This window comes from Enhydra lutris, unplaced genomic scaffold (assembly GCF_002288905.1).
Source record: "Enhydra lutris kenyoni isolate GAN:26980312 unplaced genomic scaffold, ASM228890v2 scaffoldscaffold56, whole genome shotgun sequence".
Taxonomy (NCBI): domain Eukaryota; kingdom Metazoa; phylum Chordata; class Mammalia; order Carnivora; family Mustelidae; genus Enhydra; species Enhydra lutris.
In genome coordinates, this window is record NW_019154140.1 from 12,170,868 (window position 1) to 12,196,415 (window position 25,548).

Below are 25,548 nucleotides of genomic sequence, written 5' to 3' on the forward strand. Positions count from 1 at the left end.
CTCATGAGTCTTGCCCCCAATTCCAGGCTCTCACCTAGATGGTGCTGTCCCACCAGGACACCTTCCCTATAATCACTTCCCTGTTCCCTTGTTGACCCCACTGCACCTACCCTGCGTCCTACGAGGCCTGTTCCTTCATCCCTGTCTGTTGGGTGTTCTAAGTGTGTGTGATCTGTGCATCTTACTTTCCCCAATGGACTTCCAGTGCTCAAGATTGGTCTAGCATTCAAGATCCTTCAGAAGATCGCTCCAACTTACCTCTCTCTAACTATTCTTCCCAACCAGGCAAAGTCAGCTCATCTACGCACCACCCCTTGAACATAACGATGTTCTCCCGAACTCCCAGTCTCTAAGGCCACCGGAAATGCCACCTCCTCCAGAGAGCCTTCTCCACCTCGGCTAAATGCAGAGGGGCACAATGGCTTCCCTCTCTGTGCACCTAGCCCAGTGTCTCAGCCAGGGCGTGCACCACGGGGCAGGAACAGCTCAGCACCACGGCTCTGACAGCAGAGAGGAAAGGAGTCTAAGGTGTGTGTGTGGGGGGGTGCGAAGTCTCAATGCCATTCCGATGGTAACTCCCCTGAGTCAGCACACTCTCCACAGGTCTAAGGGGACTGTCCCTAATAAGACCTCCCTCACTTCATGTGCCAGCTGCAAGTTCAGAGGTCCCCAGGCTACAATTCAGGAGTTCCCATGATCCCCTCAGGTTCGGTAATTCACTCGAATGACAGAACTCAGGAAAGCACTTTCTTAGAACCATGGTTTTGTTACAGAGGATACCAATCAGAAGCAGCCCAAGAGATACAAAGAGGCAGGGATCTGAAAGGGTTCCAAACCTAGCCGCTAGTCCCAGCTGTCCCACCGAAATGGGACAGAGCACCCCACACCCATTGTATTCACCACCCAGGAGGCTTGCCAAAGTGTGTGTCCAGGGTTTCATTACATAGCTATTATCGATTGAAATCACTGACCCCCATGGTTGAATTCGACCTCCAGCCCCCAGTTCAAGCTGGTATCACCTGGCTCATAGCCCCAACCCACCAATCTAACGCCAATCTAATGGTTGGCCTTTCTGGCATAGGCCTCAGCCAGAGTCAACTTCAGCATAAACTTGGGTATGTGGTCTGAGGGGCCCTCCGTGAATAACAAAGACCCTCCTATCACTTGGGAAATTCCAAGAATTTAGAGACTTGCCTCCCAGGAATCAACTGACAAAAGCCAGTTAAATTCTTCATCATATAAATGATAAAGGGGACACTTCCACTAAGAAAAAAAATTTTTTTAAGTTTATCATATATATATATATATATATATGTATTTTTTTTAATTAATCTCTACACCCAACATAGGGCTCCAACTCGCAACCCTGATATGAGTCTCACGCTCCTCTGAGCCAGCCAGGCTCACCTATACTAAAAATCTTTTTCATTTTGGAAGCTGGCCTGTCCCAGGAGCTAGAATCCAACCATGTGTTCCTCATTAAGGTCACAAGACCTACTCTATTCCCAACTTGAGTCACCTTTCCAGCCCTATTAAAGGGCACACCAACCAGTCATCCTACAGACATAAGAAATGAGTTAGACACAAATAGCGTGCTCCCATCCACCCATCGCCTGCTCCCCACAGGGCCCTGAGTAGCAGACAAACCCGAGACCCTTAAGCTCTGATAACACCACGAGAGTTCTTTTTTTCATCATCTCCCTAGAGACCCACAAGAACACCTTGCAAACAGTGAAGAGGTTAAGGGAAAATCTAAACTAACCCTTCCATCTCGGACATGCAGGAGAGGGAAAAAAAGGACCCACACGAAGGGTTTAGGAGCCTTTTTTCCTTTTAAAGATTTTATTTATTTATTTGAGAAAGAGTGCGCTAGTGGGGGTAGGGGTAGGGGCAGAGGGATACGAGAAGGGAGAGCCAGACTCCCTGCTGAGTGGGGGCACCTGAGCGATCATGACCTGAGAGATCACGACCGCACCAAAGGCTGGCTGAGCCACCTAGGTGCCCCGATTTGAGAGTTTTTAATGCTCGGACTGAAAAAAATCACAGGCTGGGTTTTTCATAAAGTTATCGGTCCACCTGTAGCAGGACAAGGATCCGCCCCTCACCCAGCAAGGTCTTCGGAGCGGGGGAGCTCCCCCTGTAGTGTGGTACAGTGACACCACAATCAAGAGGCAAAAAAGCAAGAAGCAGGAGCCCCCACCTGCCAGGCACGACGCAAGGCACTTTCTAGTGTTATCTCACTTAACCCCCACTCCCACCCCATGCGGCAGGGAGCCCCATTTTACAGACGAGGATCCCGAGGCTTGGAGAGGTTCATTAAATTGGTCCAAAGTCATAAAGATGACAAAGTCATGAAGTCTCAAAGCCAAGATGAAGAAAGCCAGTCTTCTGGTCTTCCCCACTCGGCCACGCTGAATCCTTTCTCTGATCCAGCTTCCGTCTCCCGGAAGAAGTTCACTCGTATCACCCATAGCCCTCCATTTGTCCTGGTCCCTGTGAGGAAAAGGCTCAGCTTGAAGGCAGCTGTTCTAAGAGGACAGGTGAGGATCCTGACAGGCTCTTCTCTCAAACACAGCCTCAGAAGTCATTGCTCAGGCCACTCACAGCTGACCGGAGGCTCCCCAGAACACGGTGAGGTAGAGCAGTCTGCAGACACCAAGCCTCCGTGCAGCCGGTTACCGCAGCGGCAATGCTCAAAGAAGGTGAAGGATGCAGGGAGTAGTGTCAAAACTGCCACGGCAGGTCCCAGCAACCAGGGAGCCCAGAAGGAGCCTGTGGCTCCAGTCCAGGGGGCTCACAGTCCTCTGCTTGCCCTGGGATGACCTGGGGGCCTGGAAAACCTCCTGTGCTGGGCCACAGGGGCCCTCACTTTGTTAGCAGTGGCAGCAGCCCCAGCTCATTCAGTCTCTCCGTGGCTGCTGCCTCCCATCCCCTGTTAGCCTGGGGGCTCCGAGGTGAGGGATGCAGGAGCCCCTCCACCTGCACTTCAGGCATCAGGCCTGCCAGAGCCCGCCGCGCCCGCTGCTCCGCCAGCCGCCCCACGCCCACCACCAGCCGCACCCCCAGAATCTGCACCTGTCGGCAGAGGGCCGCGTCACAGGCCCCAAGAAGCTGTTCTCGCTGCCTGGCAGGTAGCTCAGCAGGCGTGAGGTTGCGCCCACTGGGAGTCAAGAAGAGCAAAGGACACAGATTGTGGACGAAACAGCGACGGAAGAAGACCTCGGGCTGTCCACAGAGGTTCCGGAAAAAGCCCCAGAACCGGGCACCGCTCACCTCTGACTGAGGGCACTCCAGTCCCAGCACTGGTCGCTTCGGGTGCTCTTGGGGTGGGGTCAACACAGGTCCCCCAATGCCCAACCAGTCCCGGACTATACTCACTTCCCCAAAGGGCACCTGCCAGGAAGGGGGAGAGACAAGAGGGTTTCAGTCTGAAGATCGGACACCTGGGTTCTGTACCAGTTGACCCCTCCATACCCACCATGAGGCTCCAGCCTGGACACCCCACCCCCCACCCCCACCACTTTCGCCCAAAGGCCTGAGACAAGGATGATTCTGGCCCTATAGTTTGATCTTGCCCATCCTTCTCCAGTTTTTTATTGTGGACTGTGATGCAGAAGAATCTGTTTGCTTCTATCCCCACTTGCCTTTGGAACCACATCCAGAGAGTATATGGGACTATCTGGCCCTCCACAGGATGTGATGGGTGGTACTGGGGCAGACAGATGGTCTGAGACAGAAAGACAGCCAGGGTTAGAGGAGGCACAAGGACAGGACTGACCAGCGCTCTCTGGGTGCCCTCTCAGCCCAGAGCCTCAAGCTGTCATTTCCATCGATCATCATTGATCACCTTTCATCCCCCAGTTGGGGTCAATAAAAGCGATTGAGCCTCCTGCCCTGAAGCCTCGTTCCCTCCCCCATCTGCCAAGCACCCCCACTGAGGGGCATTCACTCATCCCAAGGTCTGAAAGGAAAGCAGGCAGGCCCCCAGAGCAGGCTCTGTTCTGAGCCTCTCCTCAGCTCAGACACAGAAGCAGGTAAAAGCCCTGTGCCTCTTCCACACCCACCTCCATCAGGCAGTCTCCCTGAGGACCTGGTATTCCCGGTCCCTCTCTGACCCTAACCATACTCCAGGGAAAGAGGAGATCCGGCAAGGTAAGGATGGGGCCAGCGGAAGGAAGGGCTCGCAGAGGCAATTAGTGGACAGCTCACAGGGGAAACGGAACTACCATTAATGTGCTTGGTTAACTCTGGGCAGCAGGGCCTGGAGAGCGTCTGAGACCACAGGAGCCAGTGTGTGTACTGGGAGGGGCCCAGGGGGCCCGGCCCCACACATGTCCACAGCCAGGCACATGCTCCTCCCCCACCGCACCCACAGCCAAATATCCACCTAGGAGCCTCCCCCTCCCCATCCAGGGGAAGCCAAACCCTTTACCCCAGTCTGGGCCATGCCAAAGGGTCCGGGGTTCATGCCCAGAAAGAGCACTTCCTTGGAGCCCTGGCAGTATCGGGTCACATAGCTGCGGTGTGGTTCCCACGCGTACTCCACAGGATTGTAGATGATGCCCACAGGCTCCGAGAACTGTAGCTGGCTCAGCTCAGCATTGAGCCGCAGCTCCTCCTCCAGGAAGCTCTCAGCCAAGCTTCGAGGACAAGGCTGGAGATCCATCAGGGCACTGGCAGGCTCATGGAGGTGCCCCGGTGGAGAAGCCTGGGGCACAGCCATGTCACTGCCACCTGGAAAAGAGATGGACAGAGGCTCCATCAGCCTTCAGCCGGAGAGTGAGAAGGATCCAGACTGGCCAGGGCTAACCTTTCCAGGGCGCAGAAGAGACTGTCAGTCACCACCCACCCTCTAGGTCTGACGGAGCTCATCTCAGTTCTTGGTAGTGAAGGGCCCTTCCACTTCCCGCTTCAAGCATCCCTCCTCTTCCTATGTCACCTGATGAGAATAACCCATCATTCCCCCCACTCCAAACCTCCTTTCCATCAGATATAAGCCTTGAGTCACTAGTTCCTAGGCCATGCCAAGCATATGGGAGGTTTTCAATATATATTTACCAGTGGCAAACTTTCTGCACCTCTAATGTCATCCTTAATAAAACAAGCTCAACCAGGATGGGCTGTGTCCTGGAAACCAATGTGCTGAAGAATGAGATGCAGGTGCACCGCCAGAGCCCAGAGACTAATTACAGAAGGCTAATTACAATTGCTTCCAGGTGGTGAGCAATTGCTCTGTGCCAAGTACACCTCATTGATCCTTGTAACAACCCCATGAGGCGAGTGTTATTGCTCCCATGTTACAGGTGAGAAGACTGAGGCTTAGTAAGATCAAGCAACTTGCCCAGGGTCACGCAAGTAATGAAGCTGGGATATGAACCCAAACTATTTGACTCAAGGCCATGCTTTTAACCACCCACCTCGTCTTGCCTGAGATGGTTCAATCAGCCACCCTGCTAATCCAATACCCCCACCCCCACCCCCCAAGCCCAGCCCAGCTTCTTGCCCACATTCAAGAATCCTCAGTGCAGGATGATTACTGGACTCAGAATAGACTCTTACAAGCTATGTAACCATGGTCAGAGCCTCAGGTTTTCTCATCCAAATACTCAGAATAATAATATCCATTCAATAGTAGCAATTCAAAGGATGGAAGATTTTGAGGGTTGGGAGGCAAGAAGGAAGTAGAGAAGCAGAAGAGAAAGAAGGAAGAAGCGGGGAGGAGGCAGAGGGAGCACTCCAGCAAGTTCTATAGCCTACAAAGACCGTTCCTTCTAATCTTCCTCCTCACAATTCCCATGCAAACCCAGTGTTCCAGCCTGACACTTACACTTACTCTTTCAAAAATGCCTTTCCACCCCAACTCCCAAAACTCTGTACATGCCATTTCTTCAAACCCAACCAAATACACTCCTTGAGCCAATCAGGACTGACTCCTCTGCCTCTCCACACACCCAAATCATAGCCATCCTTCAAGATGCAGCTCCAATGATCCCACTGGTAAAGCCTGCCCTCCTTAGGACACTGTAGCACTGCTGAAACTTCCCAGCCCCATCCCACACAGGAGTAGGGCTGCACTGAGACCTGGGAATCTGTATTTTAAACAAAATTCTTCAGGTGACTGTGATGGTTGATGAAGGCTCAAACCACTGCACGTCACCATGGTTCGTGGCTTCTTCCTGAATTCACACCTTGCCTCCCTACCTAGATTTGAGATCAGAAGCCAGGTCCCGTTCAACTTCCCTCTGTATCTTTGAGGTCCTAGCTTTTATTAGGTAGTCAAAAAATACCCACTCAACTCTGTCCATCCCACCTTTTCAGTCCTTTTTAAAATGACCTTCTACCGGGGCGCCTGGGTGGCTCAGCTGATTAAGCGATTGCCTCTGGTTCGGGTCATAATCCCGGAGTCCCAGGACTGAGTCCCACATCGGGCTCCCAGCTCCATGGGGAGTCTGCTTCTCCCTCTGATCTTCTCCCCTCTTATGCTCTCCCTCAAATAAATAAATAAATAAAACGACCTTCTACCAAGGAGTCTTTCCTGATGGACTCCTCTCCATTTCTACAGCCCAAGTTCACTCAAGGCTCAGCTGCCCACTTTGCACTCCAACTGTTTCCGAGGGTTTGTCAGGCTCTGGGTGTGTTTCCATCATGTCTGGGCCTCCCATGGGGCAGGGATCAAGGTTCTTCTCCCTCATGAGACCTCAGGGTTGACAGAACAGCTTGATCCATCAATCTGTTCTTGGACCCTAGCCTAGGGGAAGTGGGAGAGAAAAAATGTCAGGGCCAAACTTAGGAAATCCGTCTCCAGACTGATCCCAAAGTCTTTTACTGTTTTGTCCAGATGGCTAACCAGGGCCAACTGGGCTCAAACAAAAGCCAAGAAAGAAGCCGTGTAGAACTCAAATATCTTTGGAGCCCTTGCTGTGCACATCCCCATGTAGTCCCCATGTTAGGGGGCTGGCTGCTCCAGCTCAGGGACTTCTCTCAAGTCTTAGGTTGAGCTGTGCTGGAGACAGCAAGGCTGCAGAGTACAAAAAAAAAAAAAAAAAAAAAAAAGAAGAAGAAAGATAAGGCTTTATTTGCAGCGTTCCAGTTTCAAACCTAATCTGAGAGCAAAAGACACAGTCTGGGTGTCAACCAAATCCACTTTTTTTTTTTTTTTAAAGATTTTATTTCTTTATTTGACAGAGAAGGAGAGATCACAAGTAGGCAGAGAGGCAGGCAGAGAGAAAGGGGGAAGTAGGTTCCCTGCTGAGCAGAGAGCCGATATGGGGCTCGATCCCAGGACCCTGAGACCATGACCCAAGTTGGAGGAAGAGGCTTAACCCACTGAGCTACCCAGGCGCCCCCCCCCAACTCCACTTTTAATCCTGGTTTTATCTCTAAGTTTCTCTTAAGCAAACCATTTAACCCTCCTCTCTCTGAAATGAAAACCACAAATTCCATCCAACCTACCACCAACTGTTAACTCTTTTTTTTTTTTCCCCAATATTTATGAGTCTTTTCCACGGTAGGCACTGTGGTCGTCTCTGGACAAGGAAGAAATCCAAAATGAGTAAAATGTAGGCCAGGCACATAAACTACCGAGAGAGAGGACACATAAACAACTGTAATACACTGTGGTTTGAGCTTTAACTTCCTAAACAATACACTATGAGAACCCAAAGGAGGAACCTGAAAGTCCTATCTAAAGCCACCAAGAACCAAAGGCTTAAGAAACGTAGATATATTATAAATTACAGTGTCATACTAAATGCAAAGGAAGCTCAGGGTGATCCAGCAATAAGTTTGGCCATCTAGGGTCTCTGACGCTAAATTCAGGAAGTGAAAAAGGAATCAAAGACACTATCCACTCCCCTGTCCCTTGGAAGCACTCTAGGAATCGACAGGGACAATCAGCAAATCCTTAAACTAACAGCAGTAGTACCAGAACTTGAATTTTAAACACCACTTATCCCTCCTACTGGTTCTGAGAGGGCCACCGGTCAAGGGTCCATAGGAAATCTCCGCGCCCGCCCTCGGGCTCCGTCCGACGGGAAAACCACGTCCCCGCAGGCTCTCCGGACCGGTTCCGTGGGCTCGACTCTTCCTCTGCCGGGGCAAGCCCCAGACAGAGCGAAGGTCCCCAAAGCACAAACATTCCGACTCCCCGCCCTACACCGCCCCGCAAGCCTGAAAGCCCCAGCCCTGCCCCTCAGGACCCCAGGTTCCCAAGCTCCTGCTTCCTCACCTGGTTCTGCTCTCCATCCGGCTTCCGGTTCCCTTCCCCGCCCCCGGGCTCGGAGGACAGTGGGAGTCGTAGTCTACTTTGTTTATGGAAAGAGATTGGCGTAGCCGCGGCAACTTCCGCCGGAAATACTTAGATCCCCGGAAGGCTTCTTAAATTAGCCCTAAGTGACTCTGGGGAACGTAGTTTATCTCTTATAGCAGGGCAAAAAAACCAAGAAAGTTTTCAGGGAGGCCAGGTTCCAGTAAGGACCACGAAGGTCCTGGTTTCTAGCCCTAAAGGGCAACACCCTTCCAAAAATTCATCCACAAGACTTTTCCGAACAGGATTGCGAACCAAAGAACTTCAACCATCCCCAATCTCAAAACTCACCTGAGAGTATTAACAGTGGTTAAAAAATCATTTCTAGTCCTCCTGCTGCCCCACAGATAAGAGATCTCTCTTTTGCAGACCTCCAAGGACTGTATCTAAAACATCTACAGAGGGGCGCCTGGGTGGCCCAGAGGGTTAAGCCCCTACCTTCTCAGGTCATGATCCCAGGGTTCTGGGATCAAGCCCTGTACTGGGCTCTCTGCTCGGCGGGGAGCCTGCTTTCCCCGCCCCTCTGCCTACTTGTGATCTCTCTCTGTCAAATAAATAAATAAAATCTTAAATAAAAATAAAAATAAAAAAATAATAAACCATCCACAGAGGCACTTTTGGAATCTCCTAACAATTCTTTACTAATGGTTTTGAGACTTTTCTATCTCCCATCACTGCCCAAGCCTATGTCTCCATGGCTTTCACATTTGACTTCTCTCCCTCCTCTGCCATGCAATCTACCCACCCCTATAATCTCCCATCCTTCCCAATCCTTCCCCTCAAATACTTCCCTGAATATTCCTAATCCCATGGCTGCGCCTAATAATCCATTACCTCCCAACTCCCCAATCCAAAACAATGTCCAGAGCTGTCCACTCCTAATTATGTTCTTTATTTTTTTAAGATTTTGTTTATTTATTTGACAGAGAGAGAGAGCACAAGCAAGAGGAGCAGCAGAGGGAGAGGGAGAGGCAGACTCCCCGTTGAGCAGAGAGCCCAATGTGGGGTAGGTCCCAGGACCTGAGCTGAAGGCAGAGGGCCAAAGACTGAGCCACCCAGGCACCCCCAATTTTGTTCTTGTCCTCCATCTCGGTATATTCTGTGTCCTAACTATAAGGTTTTCATTGTACCGGAAACTCCATAAGGCTGATTGCCTTCTGGATACGTCCCACCTCCTGCACACCTCAGCACAGCAATTCCTGAGATCGGGAAGAAGCAAGGTCTCCCTACAGGTGATAAAGAAGAAGACCAGTAGACCCTAGAACAGGAAAAGGTGAGAAAACAAGGATACTACCCCCTCGCCAACCTTTCCCTGCCCTCCTACCAACAGACAAAAGCAGCATGGGCTTTAAGGAAATGTGAGCAACAACCCTCTGACACCAAAGGTGAGAAACCACCCCCACCTTTGCCAGACTTTGGAAAGAGAGTTAATCATCCACCTCACAAAGTCTGTTATTTCCTGAGCTTTTGGTTGTGCCAGATTCTTTCCCTTTTTGTGTCTTTGCCTCTCACTGCCTATGTAAATGTATCTCTACCCTTACTCTCTAACTATGGGGGGTTTTGTTTTGTTTGTCTTTTAAGTAGGCTCCATGCCCAGTGTGAAGCCCAACATGGGCCTTGAACTCACAACCCTGAGATCAAAACCTGAGCTAAAACCAAGAGTTTGATGCTTAACTGACTGAACCAGTATAGCTTTTTCTCTGTATCTGTGTATCTGTCCCCCTCTGTGTACATCTACCCTGTGTCTCTGCTTCTTTCTCTGGAATGTCTGAAATAAGAGTATCCCAGGCTTCTAGAACTGACTGTCCCCTCAGGTTCTTCTGTCTTCATAGATCTATGCATTTGTATGTTGCCAAACAAAAATTGGCGGGCAAGGACCTACACTGTGCTATCATCTTATTACTTAAATTCTAGGGGCTTCACCATCCCTTGGACAGCCCTCCGGCCCACCCTACCCCTCTGCCACTTGCTTGCCAACCACGTCCAGCTTACCATGGCAGCCCCTCCACTTTCCAAGTCTGCTTCTGATAAGAAAGTAATGAGGGAAATGCATGGCAGGCAAGCAAAGATCCTCCAGGACCCTAACTCCCAATGTCAGCTTCCAGGAAGAATTAGATACCTGTTTCTGTCCCTGTAACCCCATTTATCCCAGAAGCCCAGAAATAGGAGGTCTGAACATAGGGAGAAACTGGGTCTTGGGCAACCCCACAGTGAGTCCCTGCAGCTGACCCCAGAAGGGTCTGGGAGTCTTCTCTGTCTAGGCCATGCTACACCTCCCCACCTGGTGGGTCCTTCTGAGGGAAGATGGAAGTGAGAAACCCTGCAGTGGGGGTGCTTAGAAACAGAGACCCATAAATTTTCAAGAGGTAGAGCCTGAGAGAAGAAACTTGGGCTAGGGTGAAGCCCTCCCAACCTGTCTTGTCTGTGTCCCAGGCTCCTGGCCCTCTGGGAAGTCTCCAAAAGCTGGCTGACTGTCATTTATGGATAGAACTTATGGGGTAAAAACAGAAGAAGACCTGTGGCCTGAACAGAGCCTAGAGAATTGGGTCACTCCTTTGGGGCTAGCTGGGCCTGGGTCAGGGCCCTCTGCTGCCCACCAGGCTGCTCCTGGGGCGGGAGCCTAGGCAGGAAGGGGTTAACCTGAGGGCTTGTTTTCCTTTGGTTTCAGAGAGCTCCTGAGGCTGTGTTGGGCCGTGAGCGCCATCTATCGGCCTCTGGTGATCCTAGCTCTGACTCCAGGCTCAGCGGCTCTTAGGAGGATATTTCCACCCTGTCCCTGCTTCCATGCTGTCAGAGTAGAGAGGAGAGTTGTCTAGCTGCATGGCTCAGGTGCAGAAAATAGATATGGGGATTGGAAAAGGTGAGGGCCATGTTTCCCTCTCCCCAAGTACCAGATGTGACCCTTGGTAGCTCCTGCCACCTGTGCCCTAGGGAACCCCAAAGGGCTTCTGGTGTTTGTCTTTCAGTGGCCATATCCCCAAGCTCCACTACGACGCTGGGCACTTTCCCTCTCTCAGCCCAGTAAACATTAAAAGAGCAACAGAGAGGAGACATGGCGTAGTGGAGGCCTTTAGAGCATAGTCTTGGGACTCAGACGGCCTGGATTTGAATCCAACTTTGCCACTTAGTAGTAATGACTTTGGACACGTTCCTTAACTTCTCTGTGCCTCGGTTAGCTCAGTCATAAAATGGGATTATCACTGTAAACCATCTCTTCTTTTGTGATAATTAAATGACTTAGTTACATGGTGCTCAGTAGAGTGCCTAGCTCAGAATAGTAGCTCCTTAAAGGTTAGTTATTGCTGTTATAACCATGTGTCAGGGTCTCAGGCAGACGCTAGTCTGAGAACCCAAGATCCAGACCACAGAACCACATCAGACACACACACACACACACACACACACACACACACACACACAAACACACACACAGGACAAGACTGGGCAACACATCCCTGGAGATTTCCACAAAGCCATATGGGCAAGTCTAGGGGCCGGAAGTTTAGGATTACAAGAGTACTTTTCAGGTCTCCAAGATCAGCAGGAAATTGGATGAGAGGGTCAGAGAAAGAAAGAACTCAAGGTAAAGATGTAGGAAGGAAAAGCACTAAGAAAGAGGTATTAACAGGCTCTTAAAAGGACCCTGATTTCTCCCCAGCCCAGTGGGGAGAAGACTCACAGAGGGAGAAGGCTATCTTCAGGTCCCACATATCCCGCTCCCCGCTCCCTCCCAGAACCGAAGAACCAGGAAACCAGGAAAGCCCGGCTGATGCAACCTTCCGTTGTCCACAGGGACACATTTAGCCATGTCCCTGTCCCTGTGTCTCCTGTATCTCTGCCTTCCTCTGCCCCACTGGCAAATGGGTACAGAGGATACTTCTCCAAGGGGTAAGATGAGAGGCAACATGACAGTCTCTCAGAGGAGACAGAAATGTATAGCCAGCGGGGTCCCTGGCCAGCCTCACCACCCCCAGCCCTTCCAGCAGCCCAGACCAGCTTTACAGATTGATGGCCACTTAACTGAAGGCAGTTGACAGCTTCCAAGTCTCTCCAACTCGGGTGTTCTCCCAGTCCTGGGGCCGGGACACCTGGGTCCCCAGGAGAGGAGCAGGACAGGCTGGATGGGCTGATTTGCATTGCTTACTTGGGAAGCAATTATCGGAGGAACTGTCAGCTCAGCACGGCTCTCTCGGCTCTCTCTTCACTAATCGGATTTCACCAAGGCCCCAGGCTGGGGGGCGCCGAGTAATTTGGCTTGATGCAGTGGTGGGAGATGTCGGGGCTGGGAGGCTGGACAATCCGTCTGAGTGGTGTTCGAGTTGTCCAGAACAATTCTCCTGAGGAGACCACACAGATATCAGATGGACAGCCAGCCAAGGAGCCTGGCCTGATCCCCGAGGCCTCCAGCAGGACTGGGGGCCAAGTGGGAGGAGCCTCTCCCACAGGTGGAGCCAAAGAGGAGTCAAGAGTCTGGGAGAAGGGCCGCATAGAAGGGGACCAAAGATACCGGCTTCCAGCCTGCCCAGCACCCAGGCCCTACCCTGCCCTGCACTCCTAGCGCACCAGCAGAGAGCGGGGACTTGACCAAGGATGAGTCCGCCCAGCCTTGCTTCTCCCACTGCAGTGCTCCCAGACCACGCTTCCCCTGCTCTTGTCTCTGGCTCTGTCACTCGCCTGCCTTCTCTTGTCCCCGCAGCCCTTGTGAGCCTGTCCCCTCCTTCCACCCATGCTACCCAGCTCCCTCTCTCCCCAGGTTCGCACTGGACGGCTGACCCCTCTCTCAGCCTATGTCTCCCATTTCATACCTTTCAGAGCAGTGATAAGGATGATGACAGTAACGAACCCTGACTGAGCTCTCCTCCCACACCCACCACGCTAAGTACTTCCTGTGGGCTCGCGCCTCTGCTCCTCAGAGTAGCACTGTGAGGGCCAGACTCCAAGTCCCCACGACCGATGAGGACACTGCTGCTGATTGGACATCCCAAAGGAGGGGGTACACCTGGGCTTTGCCTTCTGAGCTACCTAGGCACTGCTGGCCCGTGTCTGGTGTACAAGGAATGTCTGTTGACTGAATCAAGGATGGAATGAGTGATTTGCCCTATTCTGCGCTCCTGGCTGGCCTCCGGGTGACACCTGCATGCCATGCTCTCATACCCTGATCCCCCATTGTCACCTCAGCCTGACCTTCCTCACACCTCTCCACACACTCCATCCTGGCATGCGCTGGAAAGCACCACTGACTCCTTCTCTCCTGCCTTTGCGCAGTGGCCCATCTTGTTCCCTTTGCCCAGAATGTGCTGCCACTGGATAAGTTCCTCTCATTCCCCAAGGCCCACGTCAAATGCTCCCTCCCCTTAGAAGCGTTCTCTGATCCTCCCCCTGCTTGCACCTCCCTGGAGACCCTTGTCACCAACTGGTAAGCGGTTCACCTGTTCCTAAAATGCTTTATGGCCCCTGCTAGATCATTCCGAGAGGTCAGCACTCAGTCTCCTCTCTCTGGGCATAGGCCTCCTGCCTTGTACCTCTTAGGTGCTCAATGAATATCTGTTGAAAACAAGAGTATCTGCTCTTTTTTGGTTGTTGTTTATGGCATTCAGAGATGCTCCTACAGTGGGTTGAAAGGAGCACTCAACTTTCAAGGAAACTTGGAGTTGGGGGCTTGGCGGTTGCCAGCAGTCCAACCTTAGGAAGATCATTACCCCTTGGAACCTCAGACCGATCCTTTCATTCGTCACCTGGTAGGGAGGATGACAAAGCCTACCATGAAGGACATGCGACGCATCCTCCTCTTACCGGCTCAGAGTCTGTCTGCAAAGCTATGGAGATCCGTCTCTCTCCATCTTTCTGCCTCACGACTGAGCTTCTGCCTCACTGACCCCCACCAATTCAGGCACAACCCAGGACTCCGACCACTCAGCTCCCTCAGGGTCACCAGGCCTCTCATTCTTCCTGATATCACCATTCCTGGGGGTGAACCCATCCTTCTGCCAAAAGCCCAGAGGGGCACCAAGCCTCATCGTGGCTTCCTCACAGCCCCCCACCTTGACAACTAAGACCTTGAGTTGTTCCTCTGAAAATATTAATAATAAAGAAACAAGGCATTGGGCATGCAACTGGATGCAAATTGGCCCCAATTCTCAGTCTGAGAAATAGAATGCCTGAGCTGTGGATCCAGAGAAATCCTGTGCTCGTTTGCATGCTATTTGCATTATATTTACATGTGATCAATTTCATGTTCAAATTCACAATCCTCCCTCCCCAGTTTTTCTCCCCCAGGGCCCCCCTCAGCCTCTGGCCCCCATCATTCCCCCCAGCCCCTACTTCACTTCCCCTAGCGCCTGCCACAACCCTCCTCGTCCTTTTCCTTCTTCCTGCCAAGGTCCCCAGTGCCCCCTCCCAGCCCCCTTCAAGCCTCCTCCCAGCTCCCTCCGGACCAGCAAGGACCCACTTGCCCCACACCCAGAATAGGTTCCTGGGGTCTTACCCCTTAGTTCAGGAGGGGCATCCCTGCCTGCCCCCTCCCGCCCTGAGCCGGGCGGGCACAGCAGACAGCAAGCGCGTCTCTCAGCAAATCCCAGCCCCATTCAGCCTGGTGATTAATGGCGCTGCCCTCCCCATGAACCTGCCTTTAATACTGAGGAAGTTATGAAACCGCTATACATCAGCAGCTCCGGCCCCGCTGCCCCCTCCCGCCTCCTCCTTGCCTCCACCCCCCACCCTCCAGCTCCCTCTTCAAAATCTCATTTGGGCTCCTGCCGCCTGGGCCCACCCCTCTGCTGGCCTTTGCTGGGGGGAGGGGGTGTCTGCCCCTGCTGCCATCCCTGGTGAAGACCCACATCTCATTTTCCCTTCCTCTCTCCCCCCCTGCTCCGCCCTCTCTCCCTGCCCCCCCCCCCCACGGCTGCATCTCCGGACCCATTTAGAATTGCTGACATTTTATCTGCATTACATACATCACTCCGTCCCCAGCAGCCATCTCTCATGGATTGGGTGGGGGGGGTGGTCCTGAGCTTGGAAAGATGGTGGGAAATAGGGTGGAGGTGGGGAAAATAGATAGCACTTCCTCCACACCCTTTTCCCTTGGGGCCCTCTCCCCAGCCACCTGGGAGGTTAGGAGGCTGGGAACCTCCGTAGCTGGTGTCTGGTGTAGGAGATTGATAGGTATGAGAGACACCTCATGCAAGCCCCCTACCTTACAACGTTAAAAGATGTTTTCTTAGACTATATGGACTGGGAAGGTCATGTTGCCCATCTCCCTTCCATGGGGTGCTTCCGTAGGAGATTATGAAGGTGTTTGCTAGATCTTTGAGCTGACCTGTTGTAATGTTTCCCACACCTCCCTTTTGGGAAGTCCCTCTGAATATCTAACCACTGTGTCTCATGCTGCAGTCATTATTTTCTCCTTGCTTTGTCCTTAGAAGGTTGGAAAGCAGTATTGTCTCTCCAATGAATTAACCCCTTTGTTCTAATGCCTGAGCAATCATAAATATGGTCACCCACCCATGCTCCTGGTTCTCATATACATTATAGGAGGCAGAAGATAGGGCCATCCCAGAAAGGAGGGAATTGAGACCCAAATTCCAGAAGAGGAAGAAAAGTAAGAACGATCCCCGTGAGCAATTTTCTCTCCCTGAAGAGATAGACAAGGCAGAGGGCAATTACAGACAGACAGGTCTGGACCAACAGACAGACAGCAGAGGGGGGTAGGAAGGAGAAGCCCAGAGAGAGACAGGCAAACAAAGAGACAAACAAACAAAGAGCTAGACAGACAAAGGGACCGTCAGCCGGGGACAGGCAGACAGGCCAGAGGAAGCTGACAGACGCACTGGTGTCTCAGGCTGGACACATGAGAACGGCTCTGTCCGTCTGCCTCTGTCAGTCAGGGTCTCTGCTGGAATGTGTCTCTCAGGATCTCTGGGGCTTTGTGTTCACAGGATCCAAGGCTATCCATTTCCTGGGAATTTTTATTCTCTTCAGGTCTCTCCTTGCCCTGTCCCTTACCCTTCCCTTGCCCCGTTGATGGTCCCATCCCAGCAGCCCCTTCTGCCTCCAGCCATCTTTCTGACCTGCCCTTCACACACCCTCTCAGTGAGATCAGACACTTCCCGGGGCTTTGAAGAGGCTCCCACAGGAGCTAGGCCAGTCAACCAGGGATGGACAGGAGGGGTAAGGGCTCCAGCTGCAGGGATATCTCCTGGGCCTGCAGAACCGAAAGAGTGCTATAGGACTGTGTCCCCACGCCTGGCCAGGCTTATCCAATGCAGCAGGAGGAGCCCCAGCAGGAAGCTGAAGGCAGGGAAGGTAAAAGGGCCAACTGCTTCCCCCCCCCATGCCCTCCCTCTAGTTAGCTCCGCCCCAGACAAAACAGACCTCAGGCAGGGGTGTAGCTGGGAGTGGCTCATTTGCATACTGTTTGCATCTCATTTGCATGTCCCTGATTCCCAGTCATCCTGCAGACCTTGTTCCTCCAAGTCCAGGCTCTCTCTGGCTCAGTCTGGCCCCTAGGAGGGTTGGGGGCAGAGAGAAGGTGGGTGGGAGGGCAGGTGGGGTTCCCACACTGGGGCCAGTGAGTCTTTGTCCTGTACCTTCTGCCAAGGGCCCTGCTAAGGGCCACCTGCTAAGGGTCACCTACTCTCCCCCAATGACCTTGCAGCCAGTATCTCAATCCCATGCACCAGCTCCGTACTGTCCTCCCTCTGACCTTGTCCCCACGTTGCCCCCAACCTTCCCCACCCTACTCTGTTTAATTCAACATTAGCCATTCTTTAAGGGCAGGGACCAAGCCCTCCTCCTCCATGAAGACTTCCTTGGTCACACAGTCCAGAGTGGTCGTAATACTGTCCTCAATACTGGAAGGCACCTCAAGAATCCACACAGTTTTGTCTTACCTATCTACAGATAAACGATGCATCACTATCCCCATTTTCTAGATGAAGCAACAGAGGCCTGGGATCAGTTAAGTAAGTCTCCCAGGGCCATATAGGCAGCAAGTAGGGAGAAAACAAGAGCCCAGACCACTCTTCTCAATGTCCCCTCTCCTACCCTGTCCTTGTTGTTCATTTGGCCCTGAGCAAGACCCCGTTCAACACTCCTCTTGTTGTCCAATGAGCTAACCGTTAGATATCATTGCTTAACTTCTAGATTGGGATTTTAGTCTCCCACAATCTCCCTGGGATCCAGCCACACAAAATCCCTGCCAGTTCCCTGAATTCCCCTTGCCCTTTCTTGGCAACATACTTTTGCCCATGGGGATCCTGCTAACAGGACTACCTTTCTTCCCAGCACCTCATGAACTGGAAAATTCCAGCTCATCCTTCTCTGTGAAGCCTTCCCTGCTATTCCTCTGAGGCTCCCTGCCCCACACACATACCCCATTTAAACCCTGAAGGCAGTACTTGTCACACTGCTACTGACAGCCCAGCCTCTCTCCCTAACCGCAAGTCCTTCAAGGGCAGGAGCTCCCATGTCCAGTTCAGCCCTTTCCCCAGAGCCTACATTGTCTAATTGGACCAAATTTCATTACCACTTGCTTTCTCCGATGCAGACCGCTGGAACAGAGGCATCAGCCTGTTAGGGAGGTCAAACAGAAATATGCAATTGCAATATGCAAGAGGAGTCCCGGGAGGTTGTCCAAGGGTGCAGGATGGCATTTCTTGGTTTTCTTTCTTTTTTTTTTTTTTTAAGATTTTATTTATTTATTTGACGGAGATCACAAGCAGGCAGAGAGGCAGGCAGAGAGAGAGAGGAGGAAGCAGGCTCCCTGCCGAGCAGAGAGCCCGATCCACGATGCAGGGCTCGATCCCAGGACTCTGGGATCATGACGTGAGCCGAAGGCAGAGGCTTTAACCCACTGAGCCACCCAGGAGCCCCTTTTGGTTTTCTAAATAATCCCTTCCACCTAACTTCATGCTGAATGAATGAATGAAGAGAGGAAGGTAGAGGAACAGAGGAACTGAACTGAAGGGGAGCAGGGGAAGAAGGAAGAAAGGGAGAACAAACAAGAAATAAAAGAGGTGGAGTGAAGGGCAAAAGGGAGAAGAGTCAGAGAAGGCCAAAGAGGAAAGAGGGAGGGAGGAGAAGGGGGGAGCCCAAACTTCCAATTCTCAAGTGTTCCCAGCAGAAACCCTGGCCTTGGGCCTTAGTAACACTCCTGTCCCTATTTTCCTGTCTGGAAAATGGGCGCATCTCTCTTTCTCCAAGAACAAGTGAGGCTGGGGAGGGGGCAGAAAACAGAAACTCTTGCCATGCTGTGTGCCCTGAGGCTTTTTAACACACACTACCTCACAAAATTTACCTGAGAGGTAGGAGTTATTCCCCACCACCCCTGAGGTGTAGGCACCCAGACAGAGAGCTGCTCCATTTGCCTCCTTGACATGGAATCTGGGTCTGAAACCCTTCTCTTCCCACAGCCCCAAGGCCCTCTCGGTATTGAGGACAGACAAGAAAGACAGGCAGACAACATTTCACATCACACTGGGAAAGTCAAGGTACAGGGCCTGGGGGGAACCAGTCACCTCCACACCCCATGGAGGAGTGCAAGGCTGTGGTCTCACTTCCCCCTGTAGGGAGAGGGTCCCTGCAGCGACTCAGTCTTTGTCTAGTAGGCTGATGATGTTCAATCCAAGATTCTAAAGATTTAACGAGGGTTCTGAAGACACACTTAAGCGGATGCAGAAAATGACTCTGTTATTTCATCCTTGCCTCGGCCAATGATCACCAGCGGGGGAGAGAGGGATTCAGTTGTTTGCTTTTGTTTTGTTTTTAGGATTTTTTTAAAAGATTTTATTTATTTGTTTGACAGACATAGATCACAAGTAGGCAGAGAGGCAGGCAGAGATAGAGGGGGAAGCAGGCTCCCTGCTGAGCAGAGAGCCTGACACAGGGCTCAATCCCAGGACCCTGAGATCATGACCAGAGCCAAAGGCAGAAGCTTAACCCACTGAACCACCCAGACGCCCCCTTTTTTAAAGATTTTATTTACTTGAGGAAGAGAGACAGAGCACAAACAGGGGGAGGGGCAGAGGAAAAGGGACAAACAGACTCCATGCTGAGCAGGGAGCCTGATGTGGGGCTCCATCCCAGGACCCTGAGATAATGACCTGAGCCAAGGGCAGACGCTTAACTGAGCCAGCCCAGGCTCCCCTCAGGTGTTTTCTTTTGAAAGATCGCACACAGATTTCTCCCTCATCCCCAGAATCCAAAGGCCCAGAAATATCCATGGTTCTCCACAGCTCGGAGATGCACAGTGACATGTGAATACACCCAGCTCCCCTCTCTCCTCTCTAACCCTGGCTAGGGAAGTGTAGGTAGAACCAAGGATCGCTGAGGACTCTCCCAACCCCACAGAACCAGAGCTTCACCCCAGGTAAACAGGCAACCGACCTGTGTACATCACCCTTCAGAAGCTCATGCCCTCCTTTCTGTCAGGAAGTCCCTCCTAATGTCTAGCTTACATCTTTCTTGCTGCCATCTACCCAGTCCTCAGGTATGATGGCAGAGCAGAATCGGAGCTATAATGGTCAGAGAATGGGGAAGAGAATAAATACTTTACTTTAAGCGTTGGGGGGTGGTGTAAAAAGAAGTGGTAATGCAAAAAAAAAAAAAAAAAAAAAGTAGCTCGCTGAGCCCCATCTCTGCCCCCCAGTAGCAGTAAACATGGAGGGTAGACAACTGGGAAGACTTCCAGACAGAGAAAAGAGGTACTTCTAGAATAGGACTATGAAGGGCAAAGGCCACATTCCCTCTTGGTGGCCTCCCAGCCTGGCAGAGACCTTTCAAGCGGCACTTGCAGGAGGATGGCCAACACTTCCAGAAAAGTTCAGTGTTCTGGGGCTGCTGGGAATCCTTGCGGCTCCACGGGGGGGAAAAAAAAGAAAAACCTGGACCCGGAGCCCCCTTGTGGCCATGTGGAGGCAGGACAGGCAGCTAGGCCTGCGGCAGCCCCAGCCCTCCCAGCCAGGGAGCAAGGGACGGGGCGGGGGGCGGGGGGGGGCGGGGGGGGCGGGGGGGGGGGCGGGGGGCATAGCCCCAGTGGAGGCAACCCCTGGCGCTCCGCCTTTGGAGAGAACCCCAATCTGTAGCCCTGAGCTCATCACACCCACCAGCTGACTCCAGGGGCGGGGGTGAGGGGCAGGGCAGAGCCCAGAAGGACCTCTGCAGGTCCTGGACAAGGGCATGGAGGACCCCCAAGCATGCCCACACCCCCACCACAGCCTCTCACAGCCTGGCTCCACAGATGTAAGGATGCACACACAGATTTCTTCAGGGAGAGGATGGCTCCCTGCCGACCCCCTGTGATTTGGGGGTGTCAGGGACGGTGAGAGCGCAGGTCCCAGAGCAGGAACAATGGGCGAGTCTGCAGCAGGAGGGTGCCTCAGTCTGTCCTTCAGCATCAGTGAGGCCCTAAGGAAGCCATGACCACTGGGCCCTCCCCCAGCATCCATGAAGAGGTCTGAGAACAGGTATAGAGTCACCCTATAGGGACTTGGGATGTGTGAAGAGGAGGAACTGGGGAAAGGAAAAGGATCATAAACCTGGATAGAGACCAGGCTTCCCCACACCTCCCCAAATCCACAGCCTCCTTCCAGGACTGTTCCCTTTGGCTATTTGGAAGTTCTTCCAGGCATCTAACCTCAGTCCTTCCTGCTGGGACTGGAGAGGATTTCTCCCTGGGGTTTATTCTGGCTTTTTTTTTTTAAGATTTTATTTATTTATTTGACAGACAGAGATCACAAGTAGGCAGAGAGGCAGGCAGAAAGAGAGGAGGAAGCAGGCTTCCTGCAGAGCAGAGAGCCCGATGTGGGGCTCGATCCCAGAACCCTGGGATCATGACCTGAGCCGAAGGCAGAGGCTTAACCCACTGAGCCACACAGGTGCCCCTATTCTGGTTTTTTGCCTCTGTTATAAAGCAAACAAACAATTCTGAAACCTGAATTAGGGATGGATGAGAGGGAGGGAGCAGGAGGCAAGGGGGAGTCAGGTAAGACAGGTGACCGTCAGAAAGATGATGCGTATGATCCTCTGTCCTACCCATCTATAAGGAAGGAATGGGGAATATTGGACTCCCCTTGGAGGAGGCACCTGGGGCTAATGACACAGAAGACTTCCCAGAAAAAAGGACATTCTGTGAAACTCTTTAAGAGCTCAGAAACTGGAAATGATAGCAAGAGAGAGAAGAGGAAGGGAAGATGGTGGGAGATGGAAAAGGGTAAGGGTTATCCATGAAGAGAAGAGAAACCAACACAGAGAGAGGAGAAGGAAGTCACAAACCTGAAGTGGGGACCTAAAAAGCTCAGGATTGTTTCATGTAACAGAGCTGGGCTTCGGTTTCCTCCCCACAATGGGGGTGATAGTGCCTGTCTGGGATCGAAGCTTCTGGAACTGTCACAAGTCAAGCACAGTGGCTTCCTCCCAATTGCAGGCAGATGAGTGAATCAGGGCTGGAGGCAGGAGGAGCCTCAGGACATCCTCCAGCCTCCAAGCTCCATGACCCATCACTGGCTGCCGGTCCGAACCACGGCAGGCTTCGGGGAACAGGGCTAGGTCCTGACACCAGAGCTCCTCGATCAGAGGGACCTGGGAATCTGGATCCTAACCAGCACCCCCACTTCCCCAATACCCCATTGATTCTGAGTCAGCACCTGAGAACTCTGACTTCATCTCAAACTCCCCCTTTCCAGGGGAAAGTGAGGCCCAGAGAAGCAGAGTCACCTGCCCAGGTCACCACCCACACACTAGAGCCCACACGTGCAGGCAGGAAGGACCTCTCCCCTCTCCATACCTCCTCAGTCCCCAGCTCCGGGAAATCTCTTCCTGGCCTTGTCTCTCAGTGCTGATGTGGCTGAGGCCTCCCTTCCACTCTGGGGCTCAGGTACGGGCTCCTTCCCCTTCTTCACCAGGACCTGAGTTGAACCCAAGTATGTGATGTCCATCCCAGCATCCAACATGGAAAAAGTTCCATAGGACTTGGTAGAATGAATGACTCCATCGGTCAGTCCCTCCTAGCCTCTGCCCAGGAGGCAGAAACTTCTGTTTCTGAGAGTCCGTGGGGAAAGGCCAGGAGAAGGGCCTCAGCCTTGCTCAGAGACTAAGAGCAGCAGGGCCTAGTTCTTCTAGGGGGCTGCCTTGACACGTGGCTGGGCCACTCGTCCTCCAGATAAATATGCGAGGTCAGCAAACCTCTCCAGAGATCAGGCAGTGTCAGTGGCATGAAAATACCAAGGGTTATGGGTGCTTCACTGCACCCCCTGCCGAAGGCCAGGAGAGAGATCGACCTGAGTATTGCCTCTGAAAGCAGGGATGAAGTTCTGGGGCCCCCTTCCAGCCCGGCTTCTGCAGAAGGTCCGTCCCCAGCCTGGATGGGACTCACCATCCTGCTCTAGGCCCTCCCAGACAAGCAGGTCCCCTTCTGTCAACCTCAGGACACTTGTTCCCGCTGAAGGTCTGCTGGAGAGCACAGAGCATGGGGAGACGAGACTGAGCTGGAGAAAGGGAGAGTGGAGCTGTCCATGAAGATTGGTCAATGACCATTCAAAGTCACACGTGTGACTCTGGGTGTTGGCAGGCTGCGAACAGGTGGGATAAAGCAAGTAGATAGAGAGTAAGGACAGTAAGAAGCAGAGAGGGAGGAAGGAAGGAGAGAGAAACCAAGGCTGATGGGATGGCACCAATGAAAGGAGGGCAACCTGCTTCCAGGTACCTCAATTTCCCTTTTGAAGTATTGGCCTTTTTAAATTTTTTTTTTAATTTTTCTTAAGATTTTATTTATTTGACAGAGAGAGAGACAGCAAGAGAGGGAACCCAAGCAAGGGGAGTGGGGGAGGGAGAAGCAAGCTGGTTTTTTTTTAAAGATTTATTTATTTAAAGATTATTATTTATTTGAGAGAGAGTGCATGGCAATTAAGGGCAGAGGGGGAGGGAGAGAGAGACACTTAAGCAGACTTTGCACTGAGCGTGGAGCCCAATGTGGTGTTGGATCTCACCACGTTGAGATCTTGACCCTGAGATCACCACCTGAGCTGAAACCGAGAGACGGACCCTTAACGAACTCCGCCACCCAGACGCCCTGAAGCTACTGCCCTTAACAAAAACTCACACAGACCTTCACAGGACCCCCCAGCCCTTCCACTGCCTAGCAGTTCAAACTCCCTGTGATTTCCGAGAACACCCAAGGCCCTTTCTGGAAGAGCACTGAGCACCTGGCTGGGAATCAGGAACATGAATTTCGGTTCCATGCCTGCCACAAACATCCTTTGTGATTTGGAGAGAAGACCCACCCTCCCGGGGCCTCAGGGGTCCCAGCTGTTAGAAAACAGGGCACACCAGGAGGTCTTTAAGACTCCCTCCCCGTCCTCCTCTCTGGGACACCTTGCCGCCAGCACTGAGAGATAGCATAAGGTAATGGGGGGAGGATGGAGAGACTCTGAACTCAGAATCCTGACTCACAGATGCTCTTTTACAGATGGGGACACAGAGGCCCAGAGAAAGCCCGGAATGCTGAAACTGGGAGGAGTCCTTAGTGCTCCAAGTCTGGACCATGGGCCAGCAGCCTCGGGCCCCTGGAGGGGCTTGGAGAAAGGCGGCATCTCAGTCCTTGCCCCAGACCTACTGGACCGGCATCTGCCTTTGAACAAGATCTCAGGTGATGTAAAGTTTGAGAGCACTGTGTCAGCAGATACCTGAGTGTGTGGGTTTCACATGGAGCCAGCCAAAGCTCAGACGGAGGCTTGGCTCCCCTGCTCACCCGCTGTACTTCTGTTCCCTGCAAAGCGGAGGTGATCAAACCTGTCTCACTGGGTTCTCCTGAGGATGAAAGCTGGTGCCTGGTGAGAAGAACTTGGCCCACGGTGAGCCCTCGGCAGCAGTGGGCGGAGGGGGTGGCTAGGACTCTCCCCGCTGTAGGATACCCTGTGCTTAGTGCCTGGAGCTCCCCCAGGACAGCCTCATTACCTGCTCGCTGTGTGATCTTGGGCAAGGCCTTTGACCTTTCTGTGCCTCTGTGTCCTCACGTATAAAGTGAGAGTGGTCAAGAGCGCCTCCCTGGTAAGGTTGTTGAAGGATTCTGTAATTAAATGATCTGATGCATGTGGGCAATAACCACTCTACAAATGTTTTAACTGTTATTATTATAAGAGCTTTAATCTCCGGAGACCCAGATTGTAGGGAAGAAGGCCAATCTTCATCTGGCTGGGCCATGAAGAAGAAAGCCAGGGCAGAGCCTCTCGGAAGAGGAACCCGGGAAAGTGAGGACAGAACCACTTCCCAGAGGCAACCGCGGGTGCTGGGAACTGAGCACGCACTTGTTCGGAAGCCCAGGCTTTTTTTTTTTTTTTTTTTAAGATTTTATTTATTATTTGACAGAGACACAGTGAGATAGGGAACACAAGCAGGAGTGGTGGGAGAGGGAGAAGCAGGCTTCCTGCTGAGCAGAGAGCCCGATGTGGGGATCGAACCCAGGACCCTGGGATCATGACCTGAGCCGAAGGCACACCCTTAACAAGTGAGCCACCCAGGCGCCCCAAGCCCAGGCTTTTGACTTGAATGGCACACACACCCAGATCACGCCAACACGCACAGATGCACTAGTAAGAGCAACAGAGCGGGAGTCCCAAGGCTCAGCCACAAAACTCACTAGACAAGTCGCTTGCCCTCTCTGGGCCTCGACCTCTTCCTCTGAAGAAGGAGATTGGACCATTAGACAATCTCGGAGTCCCTTCTGGCTATAACATGCTGATTCGGTGGTTCTGGTACATTCTAAACTACATGCCCGTGCCAATACGTGTCACAACATGGGCAACAGACAAGATACGCTCCTCCCCACCTCCACCCTCACACACAGAGAGGCACGGGGGAAGGAGGGAAGGCCCCAGGAATCAACCTGGCCTTGCCACAGACCCACAACCACTGGGTCCTCCTCATGGCCCTCCTTGGCCCCTTCCCTCAGCAGGACCCGGTAGCTGGGGAACACCCCTCCCTGCGCATCACAGAGCCCGGGCATCTGCTGCCCCCTGCTGGCTAGAGAAGGGATGGCCGCCTGGCCTGTGGAGCCAGGCTTAGGGTCTGGACTGATGGGACATCCAGCGTGTACCCGGTCCTTAGAGCCACCCTTCCCCTCAGCTGCTTCCCTTCCAACATGCCGGGGAAGGTTGTGAGGAGAAATTAGAAGAAAACCCACTGGCGCACCCGGATACCTGGGCAGGAAAGAAAATTGGAACAAATACACTCATCTTTATTATATTAATAGA

The 25,548-nt window shown here is 52.5% G+C and overlaps 1 protein-coding gene across 8 annotated transcripts; it reads right to left on the reverse strand.

The window, feature by feature from the left end:
• Positions 1 to 1,917: 1,917 nt before the first annotated feature.
• On the reverse strand, positions 1,918 to 8,247 carry LOC111157966 (single-strand-selective monofunctional uracil-DNA glycosylase 1). 8 transcript variants are annotated; one of them, XR_002641328.1, is made up of 3 exons: positions 4,433 to 6,381; positions 2,605 to 3,393; positions 1,918 to 2,493 (listed from the first exon to the last, which is right to left on the reverse strand). XR_002641328.1 is itself a non-coding variant. In XM_022519733.1 (3 exons), exons 2-3 carry the CDS (start codon positions 4,721 to 4,723, stop codon positions 2,866 to 2,868), a joined length of 819 nt encoding a protein of 272 aa, XP_022375441.1. In that variant the 5' UTR covers positions 4,724 to 4,734; positions 8,228 to 8,247; the 3' UTR covers positions 1,918 to 2,865. The 8 variants fall into 8 exon arrangements, 7 of the variants coding, with proteins under 7 accessions (XP_022375441.1, XP_022375440.1, XP_022375439.1 ...); XM_022519733.1 differs by adding an exon at positions 8,228 to 8,247 and having other exon boundaries at positions 1,918 to 3,393; positions 4,433 to 4,734; XM_022519732.1 differs by adding an exon at positions 7,962 to 8,190 and having other exon boundaries at positions 1,918 to 3,393; positions 4,433 to 4,734.
• Between the last annotated feature and the right edge of the window lie 17,301 nt (positions 8,248 to 25,548).

Excerpts from the sequence above, each read along its gene's own strand:
- LOC111157966 (XM_022519729.1), bottom strand. The coding sequence starts at position 4,762 with ATGGAGCCTCTGTCCATCTCTTTTCCAGGTGGCAGTGACATGGCTGTG. Across the intron at positions 3,394-4,432 it reads TTGGCATGGCCCAGACTGGG|GTGCCCTTTGGGGAAGTGAG; the intron begins GTAAAGGGTTTG and ends CCTTCCTGGCAG.